This window comes from Numenius arquata, chromosome 2 (genome assembly GCF_964106895.1).
Source record: "Numenius arquata chromosome 2, bNumArq3.hap1.1, whole genome shotgun sequence".
In the NCBI taxonomy this organism is placed as follows: Eukaryota; Metazoa; Chordata; class Aves; order Charadriiformes; family Scolopacidae; genus Numenius; species Numenius arquata.
The window spans coordinates 60455509-60473686 of NC_133577.1; the positions used below are offsets into that span (position 1 = coordinate 60455509).

Here is an 18178-nt window from a genome sequence, read left to right on the forward strand (position 1 = left end):
TTAGCAGTTCCTTACCCCGAATGAATGTCTCTCCTAGACAGAAGTTGAGTAACAAAGGGTGCACTGTGAACAAACGTGATTAGAGCGTGCTCTGTTCCTTAGCACATTTTTAGCCTGAAGTTTGGCTTTTCTAGGCGGCCTCCTCAGTACTGTATTCAGTGGTTGGCAGTGAGCTGTGCTGAGCTCAATGATGGCCGAGGTGGGAAGGCTCCTCAGGAGGTCTCCAGCCCATCCCCTGCCCAAAGGAGGGATGCCCAGGGCAGGCTGTGCCTTGCAGGATCCAGTCTGACTGTGAGTAGCTCTAAGGATGGAGACCCCAAAAGGGCAACTCTTCCCAGTGCTTGCCATCCTCACAGTAAGAAGCTTTTTAAGAAAAAATTTAAGCCTTTTTTTTTCCCCTTTTTAATGGTTAAGTGGAGTTTTCTGCATTTTAATGTGCCCATTGGCTCTTGTCATGTTACTGGGTGTCATTGAGAAGAGTCTGGCTTTGTGTTCTTTACTTCCCCCATGAGGAGCATTCCCGATTCTCAAACATTAATTGTGGGTCCTTTGCGGTGTTGGTCATTTTCCACTTAGAGCTGTGAGGAACTGGTGTTTGGCCTGGGGCAGCAGCCGCCCTTGGCTTTCTCTGTGTGCTCTTTGCCTTCAGAGGGAAACCCACCGCAGATAGTTCACACTCTGTGTTCAGAGATAGGTTCCTTTGAGCAGGATCTGACTATCGGGGCCAGGAAATCCTAAAGGAGAAAAACCAAGACTGTCTTGCGGTATTGTCCAAGTGAATGTGTTTGCAAAAGCTGCATTTTCTGCTCATTTTTTATCAGGCATAGAGGCACCGGACCAAATATCTTGTAGGTTCTGTGTATTATGGCAGGTGTTGTACCACTTGAAGTTTAATATTTAACGTTGTGTTTAAAATCGGGGGCTTCTTCCTTGAAGATTGGAAGTCTTCAGTTAAGATGCTACTGCATTTTTAAAGATTTGCAACACCTTAACTTAGAGGTGTTTTGACTTTCTGAAGTTCTCCTGGCTTTTCTAACTCTGGCAACTAAATAGTAAAAGTGAGGCGTTTGCCAAAAGCGCAGTTGTCTTTGTGCTGTTGTTCAAAAGTTACCCTAGGGTTTGGGCCTACTTCATGTAATAAAAGTTTTGATAAGGAAGATGAAATGTTTGCTGGCATTTTAAGGATAGCATTTCAGCAAAGCTAACAGGCAACCTCCAATAAGAGCTGCTTCCCAGCTGGGTCATACCAATAAGGTGGCTTGTAGGAGGGAAAAATCAGTTCATAACGTGAGTTTTTGTTTCGGTTTGTTTTTTGGTCTTTTCCAGGACTTAGGCCAGAGATACTGTGAACAACTTTCTTAATTGCTTATGTTGGGGCAAACGTCAGCAGCAGTCAGCCTGATACAAAAGTCAAATGGCAGGATACGCAAAAGGTTAAGGCGAATGATGTTATAACTGGATGGCTGGATGAGGGGAGAGCAGCAGATGTCATCTACCTTGACTTCAGCAAGGCTTTTGACGCTGTCTCCCATAACATCCTCATTAGAAAATTAAGGAAGTGTGGGTTAGATGAGGGGGCAGTGAGGTGGATTGAGAGCTGGCTGTGTGACAGAACTCAGAGGGTTGTGATTAATGGAGCAGGGTCGAGTTGGAGGCCTGTAACCAGTGGTGTCCCCCAGGGGTCAATACTCGGCCCAGTCCTGTTCAACATCTTCATCAATGAGCTGGACAAGGGGACAGAGCGTATCCTCAGCAAGTTTGCTGATGATACCAAACTGGGAGGACTGGCCGACACTCCAGAGTGCTGTGCCACCATCCAGCGTGACCTGGACAGGCTGGAGAGCTGGGCAGGGAAGAACCTCATGAGGTTCAACAAGGGCAAGTGTAGGGTCCAACACCTGGGGAGGAAGAATGCCAGGCACCAATATAGGTTAGGGGTGGACCTGCTGGAAAGCACCACTGAGGAGAAGGATCTGGGAGTCCTGGTGGATAGCAAACTTTCCATGAGCCAGCAATGTGCCCTTGTTGCCAAGAGGGCCACTGGGATCCTGGGCTGCATAGGGAAAAGTGTGGCCAGTAGTTGGAGGGAGGTCATTCTCCCCCTCTACTCGGCACTGGTGAGGCCACAACTGGAATACTGCGTCCAGTTCTGGGCTCCCCAGTTCAAGAGAGACAGGGAACTACTGGAGAGAGTCCAACGTAGGGCAAGTAAGATGATGAAGGGATTGGAGCATCTCCCTGATGAGGAAAGGCTCAAAGAGCTGGGGCTCTTTAGCCTGGAGAAGAGAAGGCTGAGGGGAGACCTTATCTATGTTTACAAGTACCTAAAGGGTGGGTTGCAGGAGGATGGAGCCGGACTCTTTTCAGTGGTTTCCAGCGACAGGAAGAGGGGCAACGGGCACAAGCTGGAACATGGGAAGTTCCATTTAAATACGAGGAGAAACTTCTTTCCGGTGAGGGTGCCAGAGCCCTGGAACAGGCTGCCCAGGGAGGTCGTGGAGTCCCCTTCTCTGGAGATCTTCAAGACCCGCCTGGATGCAGTCCTGAGTGATGTGCTCTGGGCAGCCCTGCTTTAGCAGGGGAGTTGGACTAGATGATCTCTAGAGGTCCCTTCCAACTCTGACAATTCCCTGATTCTGTGAATTTTCCTTCCTGGCATTTGTTTAGCTTTGTTCCCTAACTGTATTTTTAGCAGAATTAGTCTCACGTCTCCTAGATGAATGCCGTCACAATCTGGGCTGTTTCAATGGCTTGTGTGTCCGTTGTGCTGGGATGGAGGAATCAGGATGCCTCTGACCTCTGCAGCTCTACTTCAGCAGGGTACCTATGTACATGCTTGACTTGTAGCCCATTGGGATTTCAGGTCTACTAGTTCACCTGCCCAGGCAGCACAGTAGGCAGGTTCGCTTTTCCAGAGTCTTCTGGAAATACTCCTCTGGGAACCATTTCTGCCTTCCAAAAGTTTGAGGGGAGGATCAGATTGCATCATTGTGAATCTCCGTTAAGCTTAGAGCAGAGTCTTCGTAGGGATAGCGTGCGTGCTACACCCAGTGACTCGTGGGCGTTTGAGATACCCTGCCTGTAGGCAAACAGTTGCATGTCTGGGACTTCTGGATTGTCACACATCCACAAATCTTGGGCAAATGGTCAGACTCCGCTTTTTCTATACCCTCAGATTCTTTGGGAGAAAAAATACAGCAGGTAGACACATGGTTTATTGCTGAGTTGCAACTTCTTTTTAGCAATAGAAGACCTGTGTCTTCTATGTGAGCTTCCCTGAAGTGCTATGGGGGATTTCTGAGGTGCTCTATGGGATGCCCCTTCAGTGGCGTGGACCTGCGGGCAGAGCAGGCCATGGGCTAACAGTAGGAACTGGGTCATCAGGTCGATGCTTTGATTCTTTGAGGCCAGTTCATGCTTGGTGGCGAGCACCTCCAAGTCTTGTTTTGCTTAGCAAAAGGCCCCAGTCTTCCTGCTGGTCTGGCAATGGTGGTGTCCGAGTTCAGAGAAAATGCAGTGAAACGAAATTCTCTTTTGCAGGTTAAATTGGAGACTTGAGGCTCTGGATCCAACTCACGCTACCAGCGTTTTACTGCTCCTTATGGTGTAGCTGGAGATCGTTCCTGAGAAGAGAGAAGATGATGAGTGATGCAAGTGACATGCTTGCTGCGGCCCTGGAGCAGATGGATGGCATTATAGCAGGTAAACACTTAAAGCAGCCTGTTCATTTAGCTGTTTTGGTCCTCCTTTCCCATACCTGGAGAGCAGAGCTTCAGGCTGAGAAGGGAATGTGCTGGTAATTGTGTTTGGTGTCTTCCGTTATGGTTTAGAGATTACAAATAAATGGGAGTGGATGGATTGCACAGACTCTTGACACCCAGACCCAGCCACATGGATTGCAGGTTTTCTCCAACCCTCTATCAAAATGGCTGCTCAGAGTGGCTGAGTGATGCAGCTCAGCTGGTGCACACGGGGCCATGAAAGCCAAGGACAAGGCACATTTCAAATCAGGCTAAGTGTGTTTAAAGAGCTGCTGCAAGGCAGGAAGAGTAAGTTTGCTTGATGGTGGCTACTCTGAACTTCTCTCAAGTCTACAGAGTTAAAGCATGAATTGAATTTTCCTTTTTTCAAAATTAGAATGCTCTGGGTCAAAACATTTGCTTTGGACCTGCTTTGGACATTTGAGATTTTTATAAGTACCTGTAAATTGTAAGTGGACCAAGGAGAGGCATCACAAGGTGTACAACCTCTGCGTTTGAGTGTAGCGAGTTTGAAAATAATTTAGGTATACAACATGGAAGAGCAAAGCAGCAAGAAGTTAATAGTTTAATCCTGTTCCAGCAGAACTATGCAAACAGCTGCCCAAACTGAAAAAATATTCTGCAAGGGTAGCCACACAGTTATAAAGTGTTTAATAGTTAAAACTAATTTCCATTAGGGAAAAAAAAATCATCATGCAGTGCATACTTCGTTTGAACAATAACTTTTCTCTGCAGTTTTCCTAAGGATATTAATGACGCATAGCAGGAATACATGTAAAGTGGATTCAGCGGGATCATAAGGATCTCTAAAAATACATATAAGCTGTGACTTTAGTAATTTCCATAAGTAGATACTGGTATTTGGATCCGATCGTGTGTCTGTGTTTCCAAGAGCCTTAGTTGGTTATGGCAGAATGAGGTTTAATATAAAAATAAAATGTGGTGTTGGGATGTTTAAATTACAACAGCTGGGGTTGTTGAGCCTGGAGAAGAGAAGGCTCCGGGGAGACCTCATAGCAGCCTTCCAATATCTGAAGGGAGCCTCCAGGAGAGCCGGAGAGGGACTCTTTGTCAGGAAGTGTAGTGACAGCACAAGGGGTAATGGTTTTAAATTGGAAGAGGGGAGATTTAGATTAGATATTAGGAGGAAATTCTTTCCTGTGCGGGTGGTGAGGCACTGGAACAGGTTGCCCAGGGAAGCTGTGGCTGCCCCATCCCTGGAAGTGTTCAAGGCCAGGCTGGATGGGGCTTTGAGCAACCTGCTCTAGTGGAGGTGTCCCTGCCCATGGCAGGGGGGTTGGAACTCGATGATCTTTAAGGTCCCTTCCAACTCTGACCATTCTATGATTCTATGATTTCAATATTTCATTTATCCATATGTCTTGAACAGACCTATAAAGTAATATACCAAAGAGATGTAAACTCTTATCTTGTTGCGGGGATTTTTCTCTTATTTTTTTTCAAAGGGAATTAGCAGAATACTTGCGGTTTTGTGACTTTCCAGATGAGATGAATGAGAGTTCGTGGAAGTGCATATCTGGCATATCACTGGAGTTTCCAAAAGCTGACAGTACAAATGATGCTCTGTCACAAACACATCGCATTGTGCTAAGGCATTACAGTATTAAGGTGTGCTGAAATTATAGTTGGAATTAGCTAGGTTGACTTAAATCAGCCTTAATCCTGAATTCATAGTTTCCTTTCTTATGTAATATATAGCAACTTTTAATGTAGGTCAAATATGTGAGTGCGTATTTGCATAAGCAAGGAAGAAATTTTTCTCTTTATTACCATGCTGATGTCAGTGCTACCATAGCAAACTGGTTTAAAATTTGTTATTGTGTAGAAGTGATTTGGTCTTCTTCTTTACCTTTGTATTTTTCTTTATTCTTTTAAAAAATTTTGAGTGCCTTGGAGCAGCATAACATATTCGTACATGAAAAATGCAGAGCATGGTTTCCTCTGGACACTCTCAGTGTCTGACTTGGTTCATGCCATCCCTACAGGAATCAGGGAATTGTCAGAGTTGGAAGGGACCTCTAGAGATCCTCTAGTCCAACTCCCCTGCTAAAGCAGGGCTGCCCAGAGCACATCACTCAGGACTGCATCCAGGTGGGTCTTGAAGATCTCCAGAGAAGGGGACTCCACGACCTCCCTGGGCAGCCTGTTCCAGGGCTCTGGCACCCTCACCGGAAAGAAGTTTCTCTTCATATTTAAATGGAACTTCCCATGTTCCGGCTTGTGCCCGTTGCCCCTCGTCCTGTCACTGGAAACCACTGAAAAGAGTCCAGCTCCATCCTCCTGCAACCCACCCTTTAGGTACTTGTAAACATAGATAAGGTCTCCCCTCAGCCTTCTCTTCTCCAGGCTAAAGAGCCCCAGCTCTTTGAGCCTTTCCTCGTAAGGGAGATGCTCCAGTCCCTTAATCATCCTTGTTGCCCTATGTTGGACTCTCTCCAGTAGTTCCCTGTCTCTCTTGAACTGGGGAGCCCAGAACTGGACACAGTATTCCAGTTGTAGGGTGACAGGGTGACTGCTTTAGCCGAGCCCGTTCCGTCTGCAGGACTTTCTGCCTCCGATACATACTAGGGAGCAGGAGCCCAGCCCGTGTCTTGAACTTGTGGATACGGTTGTGGCGTACACGTCCTCTGTCGGATCAGCCCACCTCCTTCCTGCTGGAGCTTCTCTCCACGTAGCCTACCAGCAAGGGCTTGCCCTTCTCTGGATTGCTGCGTGGTGCGGGTAGAATCGAGCACCAGCGCTGAGTTCCGTTCGGATAAATGCCCGACCAGGAGCAAACGCCACCCGGCTTTCTCAGCCTTGCTGTGTGTCTGACCTGCTCGCCTCCTGCCTGACCCTGTGTGATTTTTCTCCCTCCAGGTTCAAAGGTGCTGGATTACTCCAATGGGATCTTGGACTGCCAGTCTCCCTCTTCCCCCTTCATGGGGGGTCTGCGGGCGCTGCACCTGGTGGAGGACTTGCGGGGCTTGCTGGAGATGATGGAAGCGGACGAGAGAGAGGGACTGCGCTGCCAGATCCCAGACTCGACAGCAGAAGCTCTGATCGAATGGCTCCAAAGTCAAATGGTACGGTCTGGCCTTGTTTCACTCATGCTGTGCTTGTTCTGTACCGTTAGCCGGCCCAGCTCAGGCAGCAGGGCTGCGGTTTCTGCAGTTTTAGAGCAAGTTTCAGAGAGGTAAGGGAAGGTATTTTGGTTTGGAGATGCTTCTGTGGGGACTCATAAAAGCTGTAGCTCAAGTGCCTTGCGCAGTGGGTTGACCTGTGCGTTTTTTGATGTATCGCCGTGCCTCTTTTTGGGGAGCAAAAAATTTTCGGTAATTGGGAGTTTTATCTCAAGAGTTTTGGGCAAGACATATTTATAGGAATTAGACACTTAAATGGGGGGAACAATGCTGTTTTCAATATGAAATTTTCACTCAAAAGCATTTTTTGGCAGCACAGGGACCGGTGTTGCTACTCAGCTTCCTTACCTGGTTTATAACAGAAGTGAGTGGTATAAGCTCAGCATCCCTTTAACTTGGAAATCAAACCAAGTTTTCATTTTCTGTGTTTGTGAATCTGTGGGATTTTGTCACCCTTGCTTTAAAAATACACCAAATTATACCTGATTAGACTGTTCTTTCCCCAACCCTCAATTTTCCAAAAGAATAAAATATTGCTCGAGTGGAGGCTACCTGAAGACTATGCTGGGAAATAAAACGTTGTGCTTATCAGAAGGTGGGTTACGTGATTTTCAAAGGACCCCCTGGTTTTGTCTCCAGGTGCCCTGTGACTGGTGACTTCCTAGCAGGACCAAACAGGGGTTCTTGTGCTGGTGGTCTGTGGCAGGGTTTTGCATTGTGGTGTACTGGTTTTGGGGAAGCATCGGCAGTGGAAGTCAAGACTTGTTTAAGTCAGCCTGTAGCTGTAACAACAACAGCAGCAGGAGGTGTGGACTGCTGCAAATTTTTCCGAATCTGTATTACAGCGGTGTCTGGGTCCTGCTGCCTCACGCGCTTGGTGTCGGCCAAGGTAATACCATCCTGCTGAAATGGGGATGCTGGATCCGATGAAGGCTGGGATTGATGCAAGACAGGCCACTGTGTTGCACCCAATACATTGCTGCTGTTGTGACGGGCAGCCACCGTTGCCTGGTTCCCTTCCCAGGATAGGCATCTCACCCCCTCAGAAAGGGTTCGGTCATCCTGGAACCATGGCTGATCCTGCCAAAAAAGTGTTTTTATCTCGACAAGTGGATTTATTTTGGTGTTCAGTATCAGCATGGGATGCCATAGCCCCGAGTGTCATAGAATCATAGAATCGTCTAGGTTGGAAGAGACCCTTGGGATCATCAAGTCCAACCATCTACCCTACTCTACAAAGTTCTCCCCTACACCATATGCCCCAACACCACATCTAAATGGTTCTTAAACACATCCAGGACTGCGTGTGCCCCACTTGCAGCTGGGGAAGTGAGGCTGGGGCTGGGTGCCATCCTGCAGCATGTGGGCTGTGCCTGGCTCTGTGGGAAGAGATGGAGACCTGGGCTTGCATCTGCAGCTCTTGCAGAACGGTTTGAGGGGAGAGATTTTTTGGGGTTTTTTTTTTGCCTTTGCTTTGAACCTACTCATTTGAGAATGCCTGAAACTTAATGAAGCACGTGGGAGCTTTCCAACTGCCCACGGTGGGATTTGGATCTCGCCCCCACTGTCAAAGCATGGCAGTCAACGCTGAGATCAGGAGGAGGAGACGGGAGTGACATTCAAGCCCGATCTTTAAAACACACGAGAGTTCCTGCTGACATCAGCGTTTCCTTCTTGCAAAACATACAGCAGTGCACATGGCTGTAACAGCTCTCTGCCCTGTGCGGAGCCGAAATCGAGGGACGTAACAGGTTTCATGAAAGTATGGTCTTTATAAATAAAAAAAAATATGTTCCTGTGCCAAATAGACAGCCTTGGAAAATCGACTGCTCCCCATAGTGTGCAGTCAGTAGTCCACGCGTAGTCGTGCTGAACCCACCACGCGTTATTCTGCAGTGAAGGGGCCCCGCAGCGTGGCTGGAGGCTGCAGTTCCTGTTGAGATTAGTGAGGCGAAGGCCAGTCGTTGCCCCTTGTGATGGCAAACGTGTGATTCAGGGGTGCCTGGCTTTTAGGGTCTGGAACGAGGTCCGTGATGCGGATCGCTGCGTGGCAGTGAGACGGGAATGGTTTCAATTGCAGCCGTGGGCTGAACCTGGGAGGGGAAAGGCTCTGTTGTGCCATGCAGCTTAGTGCCTCCCAAGCGCTGGAAAAGATGTACAGGGGTTGCGTGTACACCAGATTGCAGGAAATACTGTTCGCTCTCTGCTTCCCCTCAGTCTGCCTCAAATTATTCCCCCTGTACTCTCTGGCATCCTTAAAGCCCCTAGTAGGAAAGACTGAATGTTACACTTTGTGCTGTGCTACAGGCACGGGATTTACAGGTGTCACCGGTGTCGCTGGTCCCTGCCTGAGCAGGAAGGTGTTATGTGAAGCCCCCAGATGATTTGCAGGAAGGCTTTCTGCAGCCATGCCCATCCTTACTGAGGAAGGGAAGACACCTCCTTGGTTTGAAATAAGTTTAATCCTCTTATACATGAAGAAGTTGCATCTACCAGGCTATTTCAGGCTGCTGCAACTGGTGCGTGACATCCCAATCTGAAGCTGTAAGCAAGTCTCTCGTGTCTCAGAGGACAACATAAAATAGTGTTCACCGTTGCCAAAGAGTGTGTCACAAGAGAAAAATCTACTCCTGGCCCCTGCAGGCAATCTGCTAGTGCTCTAGTTGAGAAAAAGGTCTGACAGCAGGCTCCCAAAGTTGCTCACTTCTGTAAAATGGGGCAGTTTTGCCATGCCAGAATTGGCTGCCCCCTGTCCCTGTACTGCTTCTTAGTGACTGCTTCCTTTCTGCTCCTCTCGGCGAGCTAGAGAAGTCTATGCAAGCACTCAAAAAGGGCCAACGAGTTGAAAACCTCATGCTGATTTTTTTTAACCCATGGATGTAAAATGGCCATGTGACACCAGAGTGCACGTACGGTGCCTAGACATCTGGCAGAGCTCTTCCAAGAGAATCAATCAGATGGTCCCTCACGGGGAGTTCAGAGAACTTTTACGTTGTCGTCGTTTTGACCAGATTAACCCATCAGAGCGAAAGATGGCCCCTCCCTCCTCCCCCTAAGGAAAAGAGAGGAGAGGAAGAGATAAAAGAGATTTATGAGTTTAGAAAAAACTAAACTACTTTAATGAAAATATTAATAAATAATGAAATAATAAATAATTTAAAAAAAAGGGAAAAAAAAGAAAAAAAAATATATACAGTATATACAAAACCGTATCAAGCTCCCAGGGTGATGATCACGTCACCAGCAGGCACAGGGGAAAGTCCCAGGCTGGACTCGGTGATGGACAGGAGCTGGATTCCAGATCTGGAGTCAGGATTGCTCGGATCGGGATCAAAGGCAGACGAACAGACAGGGTCCTCCTCGGATGTCGGCCACTGAAGGAAGAGAGCTGACCCTTTGATCCCTCAGCTTTTATACTGAGCATGATGCAGATGGGATGGAATACCCTGTTGGTCAGGTTTGGGTCTCCTGTCCTGTCCACTCCTCCCCACAGGTGTGATCCCTCTACGCTTTTCCACTTCCGACCCTCTAAGGGGGCAAATAACAAATTTACCTGCCCTTGGTTGTTATAGCAATAAGTATAAGCAAGGGCCTCTCTGCACACCATTCCTTGGTATTATCAGGTCTTATCACTATGAGAGCGAGCAGTTTCTGAACAATGTGCCGTTAATTTCAGAGTTTAGTTAATTAGAAGAGGCCCAGCTAAAAAGGAAAAACTACTGAACAGAAAATTAGTTCTGTTTTACCTCAAACCAGGACATACGTCCAGCTTTCTGCTACACAAATAAGCCAGTGTAACTGTAACATGTCATTTCTAGTTGTGTGTCTGTAGCTCGAAACTGATCTCTGCGTTGCTGAAACCCTCTTCAAGTCTCCACGTGCAAATGGAGGGCAGGTGAATGTCATGGTTAAAATTACAAATGAGGCCATTTGTTCAAAGTCTGGAAAGGGGCTGAGGTCTTTTCTAAGATCAGACGTGTTGGGACTGTGTGCTTTCACTGGGAACCAGACCTGGAATCCATAGCCAGATCGGAACTATTCCAAGGTTTTGGAGTCTTTTCAGATTTCTCCTGATCAACAGAAATGTTTTAATATATTCTGATGTGTGCTTTAAGGAAACGTGTACCGTACTCTGTGAAAATGGAGCTTCTGGCTTGAATGTGGACAGCATATGAGTAATCTGTAACATCATCGCCAGTAACAAGACCATTTTAAATGAAACACTGCCTTTTGCAAGACCAAGGCAGCCCCGTTGTGTCCAGCTGGAAGTTGATAGATCCATCTCTTGAAGAATAATCCTCAGCAACCGTGCTCCCAGTCATGCACGTTGCTCTAGTTTTTCTGCAGTTGAAACAAGCAAGAGAGGTTTCTTTCTGCTTATTATTTTTCTTGACAGTGTTTTTTTGGCGTTTTTTTTAAAAATGTGTCTTATGCAACAGCCTTCCCAGAAAGAAGAAACCAACTGTGTCTTGTTAAAAAGGAGGGTGAAGGGTAGAAGTGGGTGGACAGTCCCTTCCCACACCTCAGAGCCATCTTCCCCAAGCTCCTGATCTGAACTTGTGTATGCGAATCCTGTTGTGAACCTTCTCCTCTTAAAGGATGTGCTCCTGGAATGAAAGAGCCAGGATAATGCTTTTTCTTTAAAATCTACAGCAAGTGCAACTGTGGTTTTAGCTTTGGAAGTAGAATTCCTGAATTTGAATATATATAAAATATTTTTTTTTTCACTCAGAAGTGAATTTCTCAAGTTGCCTTTTAAGATCATTAAATAAAGCAAAACAAACTTCATGGCCTCCAAAGGTTTCTTGAAGAACATTTTCAGCTCATCTGAAGATGATCGTTAACTTGGACTGTGGTACCTGTAGTGGCTTGTGCGATCCAGAGTGTTGCTGCTGTGAATAGCAGATCTGTCATCTCACGGACCAGCCTCAGATTTTGACACTTCCTCAACAAGCTGGTTCTTCCAGAAAGTGGCTGGGAGTAATGAAAGTTAATATGAGGGGATATTAGATTTCAGAGAGAAGTTTTCCTTGCTGGATAAACGTAGCTTGTAATCTTACGGAGATAGATTGGCCTATTTGGTTCCCGAGTCAGGGAGGTGGTTTGATTAGCCAGAAATAATCTCATATTTCTTATTCAGGAAAAAATGTTGTCTTCAAACCAAAGTTTGTTGTCTTATTGTCTTAGTGTGGGCGTACAATGCATTCATTTGGCTTCGCTTGTCTTGATGTTGAGTTCAGCTATTGAAAGGTCCTGTGGTGGCACCTAGGTGTTTGTCACCAAACACCTGTTTGAGGTTCCTCCTCAAGTTGCAATATGAAAGGAGCCTTGTGATACTGTTCCAGCTTGTCATCATAAACTGCCTCCCGGCAATACCTTTTGTCCATGAGAGATCTAACTCTCAAAATTCTTGAAATACAGGACCCTGCTGCTTGCTAAAGGGGATCACCCGGACTGGTGTGTTTTTAACACTGGAAGATAATATGAGCTCATTTATGGTATGTCGTGGCACGGCATCTTCATGCGTTGGGGATGAGTTTATCGACAGTAAGAACAACCTCTGTGGTCCTGTGCTGGAGCGTAGGGCAGAGCTGTTGAAAGTCACCATTCTCAATCTAAAATACATCAGTCTGGCTTAAAAAACACAGCTTCTGCTACTCTTCTGCTCTGCTCTTTTTGTTCTGAGTTATTCATGTTTTTGAGATTTTTATCAGCAGTAGTGTTAAATTTTAAATTTTTTTTTTTAATAATAAAAGCTGTGGATTTTGAGCTAATCACAGGACTCCTGGAGCTAGGCTCTGTGGTCAAAAATACTAAGGACTTATGATGCTGCTGCTGTTACTGGGTAAATTGAAACTTAAACGTGAGGCCAGAGGTTGGTTGTTATTGTTGCATTTTACATCATTCTTAAGTATGACATAAACTTGAGATAAGCCACTTGTGAGACCAGAGGACAGCTGAGTAGACTTTTTCCTTCCTCTCTTTCTTGGTGCCTGCAAGTTAATTACACGTGTTCTTCCAGCCTTTACAATTAATGGCCCGGCAAGAAAAGAAAAGAACCCTCCTGTTTACTCCCATGTGTTTTTTGGGTGGGATGATTCCCAGGGTGCCAGCAGGGTGCAGAGGGAGGAGGTTGCTCTTGCAGGGGGGCGAGATGCGAGGGTGGAGATGGCCGGCTGCCACCCTGGCCCTCTTTACACATCCCTGCACCCCTGTGCCTGCATCCTCCTCCGCCTTGCTGCCTGGCCTTTGTGCCGTGGGATCCCAGGGCTCCTGGGTGGAAAAAAAGGGTAGATCTTCCCGGACTTTGATGTGTTAATTCCCTAGAGGAGCTGCTTGCTCCGCCTGAGGAAGCGATGCTGCTCCTATTCGCTGCTCCGCTTCCCACGTCTCCCGCTCCTGCTGCCACCTTCGCCTCTGCCCTCGGTTAGAGGAGGGTACCACCGAGGATACCCGCCGTCCCTTAGCCTCGCTGACTCAGTTCAGGGGAGCCCTGAGGGCAGCGGGGTGCCTGCGCTGCCGGAGCTGCTGCTCTCAGCCTCGGCTGCTCGCCACGGTCCCCCTGTGTCCTTAAATGCATGAAGATAGTCATGACCAGCATGGAGTACAGCTGGGACATTCACGGACACTGCATCTGGCTAAATAAGGTAAGGCGTTTCTTCTGCCTCTTGCATTTCTCTGAGTGAGAAGCCATAGCCGGGAAACGCTGGCAGGGAATAAGCGTTCCGTCCTGCTCTTGTATCAGATGCCAGCTGAGCTGCCCTTGAAGAAACTGAATATTTTGAAGCAGTTGCATCTTCCCTGTTCCATAGCCGTGTTATTTGTATTTAGAAGATGTTTCAGGTAAACTCCTCGGAGTGAAGGTCTGTCTTAAGCTGTCTTTCTTTCAGAATTAACTTTTTTTTTTTTTTTTTGGTGAAGCCTTTAAAATATAAGGCGGGGGTGTTGGAGTGGATTTACGTGGCTTTCTTCCCCCTGTTCGTTCCCTAAGGAGGAACTAATCTGCAGAGGTCGGGGGAAGCGCAGCAGCCGGGCTGCGGGCGCTCGGAGTGGTGAGCGGGGAGGTGTGAAACGCAGGAGATGGCCAGTCTGGGAGGGCAGCGGTGGGCTCCCACACAGAATCACAGAATCTTCATGGTTGGAAGGGACCTTTGAGATCATCGAGTCCAACCACAAAAAAAAAAAAAAAAACAAACCAAAAAAACCCCATCACACCCACTCACAGACAGACGCAAACCAACAGTCTCGGGCACTAGAGCGTGCCCTGAAGTGCCACGTCTACACGTTTCTTAGATACCTCCAGGGATGGTGACTCCACCACCTCCCTGGGCAGGCTGTTCCAGTGCCTGACCACTCTCTCACTCTGCCTGACCGCTTAACGCAAACTGGTTAAGCACTGCTACAGATTGCGTTCAGGCCAATTCGAGCAGTATGAATTTGGGATGGAATCCATACCTACTGAGGGTAAAGCTGCCGTGGCTCTGCATCGCAGGGGAAAATGATGATCAGAGGGCTGGAGCACCTCCCCTATGAAGACAGGCTGAGAGAGCTGGGGTTGTTCAGCCTGGAGAAGAGAAGGCTCCAGGGAGACCGCATAGCAGCCTTCCAATATCTGAAGGGAGCCTCCAGGAGAGCCGGAGAGGGACTCTTTGTCAGGAAGTGTAGTGACAGGACAAGGGGTGATGGTTTTAAATTGGAAGAGGGGAGATTTAGATTAGATCTTAGGAGGAAATTCTTTCCTGTGAAGGTGGTGAGGCACTGGAACAGGTTGCCCAGGGAAGCTGTGGCTGCCCCATCCCTGGAAGTGTTCAAGACCAGGCTGGATGGGGCTTTGAGCAACCTGGTCTAGTGGAGGTGTCCCTGCCCATGTCAGGGGGGTTGGAACTCCATGATCTTTAAGGTCCCTTCCAACTCTGACCATTCTATGATTCTGTGAAAATGGTGGCAAGTACGTGACTTGGAAAACCTAGAGGCTCTGCCCATGGCAGACCCAAGTGGTGTTAAGGAAGGGGAGGCTGGAGGAGGCACCTTGCAAGGGACGCTAAAACTGCGTGAACGAGCAGAACTGTAGCAGCCATAGCTGTGCTTAACTAAGTGTAGGTAGTGTATATTATAATGATCTGAACGACGTGGGCATGTTGACGAGCTCTAATTTAACTCCAGATGGTCAGGGAAGAGATGTCAGGGACAACTCGCCCAACTGTTGACTGGGCTGTGCTGGTCCAAACAGTCGGTGCAATCTGCTGTACAAGAAAATAATGGTGTGGAGTGGCAGCTCTCGTGCAGATCAGATTGCGTCTACAGCAAGAACAGTGTGATTTGTGCTGCTTATTTTGTCTCAAAAGCAGAAGAGAAAATGAAGGGAAATGAGGGTATCAGCCGCAGTAGGCTAAAAATTAGTTCTGTTTTTGAAAGGAGAATAAGGCAATTGCGAGGAAACAGATTTTTAAAATTTTGTTGTTATTATTATTAGGAAGTTTAAAACAGCAGCTATTAGAAACTTTACTGCGGTTTGAAATGCTGACTCGCTTCCAGGGAAACGGCATTAAAGACTGAGGGCAGGCAAGCTGTGAATGTTAGGTGATCTATCCACTTATTGCAGGAATAATTCCCTTCAGAGCAGTGTGGATTTTTACACTTACATGATTGCAGACAAAGCTTACACATGTGTTTAACAGATTAGCCACGGATTGATCTTGCAGAGTTTTTAAGTGCACTGGGTCTGATATTATAAGGCATTTTAAGTAAATGCTTGACCTCAAACTTCTGCAAAGCCTCAGTGGCATCGTGACAACTCTTCTTTTGTTTTTGGGATTAAGATCGGTATTGGTAAATCTGCATTCTTTTCCCAGACAGTGTTTTGCAATTAATCCCTAAATGGAAAACACATGCAAAGTCTAACCGCTTAATTGAAGATAGATCTTAAGTCGCTGATGAAAAAGAGCCTTCTTTGAAAATAGGCAAAGCTTGTCTCACACAGCTAGAAAACTTTGTTAATCCTGTACTGACTTTGAAGATACAAATTTGATCCACAACTACCAAGTGCCCCAAATATGCTTGCACTTGCTGTTGAATCAAAAATTTACTCTTTTTTTCCCCTCTTTTCCCTCTTTTTTTTTTCTCCCCCCGCCCCTGGCCAAAGCAGAGCCATTGCTCTGCAGAGTGAGTAGTTCCCAGGCTCAGTCCTAGGGGAGGCTGTGAGTCCCCAGGTGGAGAGAAACTCCTCCTGAAGGACACACCAGGTTTTGCACAGACCAGATCTCCCAGCATCTTTCAGACCTCCCTGCAGGCTGTTCCTCCCCGTTGGGGCTCCCTCCACCCCATCTCCTGATGCACCACTTTCCCATGGTCAGCGTTTGGGCATCTTCCCTCTCCATTTCTTCTCAGTCCTGTCCACTGCTGTCACTACCCTTTTCTTCTTATCATGTGTTTCATCTCCTGTCTTCCTTCCTCATCTCTCTGGGAAGAAAATCGGGTGTCAACCTTTTACCTTTGAAGACGGTGCAGAGGAGAGATGCGGGAAGGCATCGTGTGGCCATTGCCTTCAGGCCACTGCAGACCACTGTAGGAGGTGCTGGAGCTGCTGCTCGGTGAAACCGGTGCCATGGCCTTTCTGTGTTGTCCTTTCACCAAGTCTCAGCTTTGCCCCATCGAAGCCAAAGTCCGTGACTTTCTTGTCTTTTCATGCCTAAAATGAAGAGTCAGTCCCAGGTATTATGCAGAAATTACAACACTTCAGGCAAAAAGCGGACTGCTGTTGGGCTGTACACAAAGTTTTCTGGTTTTGATGGACTACAGGAGGTCTGGTTTTATGCAGATTTTACAAAATATTTCTGGCAACAGTCAGCAAAGACATCTTTGTATTTGGTTTTGTGGGAGAATAACCTTTGCTCCAGTCCTCTTTGGGGTTCCCATCGCCTCCTCCCTCTTCTCTTATGGCAATGTACAGCTGCATCCTGAACTCTCGCTCTCTAAATGCTCCTATTTTAAAGCCAGGTATGATATCCTGAGCAAAACAGGATTTTTTTGAGAAATGTGAACAGAGTTTAACAGCTAAGGTGTCTTGGCAAGATGCTATGCGCAGTGACTAACATTCTGCTTTAACACTTAATTGGTTTTCACAGCATTGTAAAGACATTTTCATCGTGGTGTGAAACTAATACTTGCCTCGACATATTTTCTTCACCGGTGTCTTTGGTTGTGGTTAATTTGTGTCTGGTTATGTTGAGTAGAGGTAGCAGGAAGTTCACTGGTTAGGGCGTTGATGTCGAGTCTGTGCTTTGACAAGGACTTTCATGTGAGCCCTGGCAGGATGGAGGGATGTCTTCCTACCTTGGCTGCCTGCTTGTAATGAGGGCTGAATATCCCTTTCCTCCATCAGTTGCACACTGGATTGATAAATGTGTTGCACATGACAAAATACAGATGCTGTATTCATGGAGGCCGAGTAAGTGTCTGAGATGTTTTAGAGGTCTGTAAATGAGAAAGGAGCTACGGAATAGGAAAAGAATGCAAAAATCTTGGGTTTATATTTCGCATACAGGTCAAGTTACAAAAATTAGAGCATAATCTGCTGGTTGAGCAGCTGACAAGTTTATTTTGTAAGCTCTTCAACTCCTTTCGAATTAAAACTTACAAAACTGAAGATCTCAATGATCTTGAATGGAAATCCCTATGGCGTGAGCTAAATTCTGGTACAGGTCAGGGGAAAACTGAGCAAACTCAGAAGTTTAGAGTACTTCTACCTTGGTGCATAGTTTCTCGATGGTCAGAAGGCCTGGTAGTTTACTGCTAAATAATTCAGATTCATTTTAGTATGAGGTATTATGGCAAAGTACTAGGGAGCATCCTTTCTTAGGCTGCTGGAGCTCTAGTGATGGTGGGGAAGATGTTATGGTCATCTTGTAAAGGTTACACATGTATGCTTAGAATTTATAGATGCATTTACAGTTGCACACTGATTTGCAAGCTGCCAGACCAGCCTCATTTCTTGAGGAGAGCGTTAAGGTGAGGTCAAATACTTTTTATCCCCTTCTGTGTGCTTTGGATCTAATCTTCAAGTGATGCTGGTGGACATTTTATTCCTCTGGTTTCAATCAAGGCGGTTTCTCCCATGACCCAGTCAGGCATGTAACTTAGAAAAGGAGTTTTAGCTGGCAGGCTTCCTCAGGCATCCTCTGCAACTGGGCTAGTAGATAAGCTGTTTGAAAGGGAGATTGAAAGCAGGAGCCCGAGGCTTGCAGCTCCTGCACAGGGGGTGGCCTCTCGTGGCAG

At 46.8% G+C, this 18178-nt stretch overlaps 1 protein-coding gene across 1 annotated transcript in view; it reads left to right on the top strand.

Moving 5' to 3' along the window:
* Window positions 1-18178, top strand: part of PPFIBP1 (PPFIA binding protein 1) — a 140038-nt gene that overhangs the window by 75939 nt on the left and 45921 nt on the right. The window contains exons 2-3 of the mRNA XM_074167401.1: window positions 3541-3702; window positions 6642-6847. Of these exons, the coding sequence (XP_074023502.1) occupies window positions 3639-3702; window positions 6642-6847 (270 nt within the window). The 5' untranslated portion in view covers window positions 3541-3638. The remainder of the gene's footprint in view (window positions 1-3540; window positions 3703-6641; window positions 6848-18178) is intronic.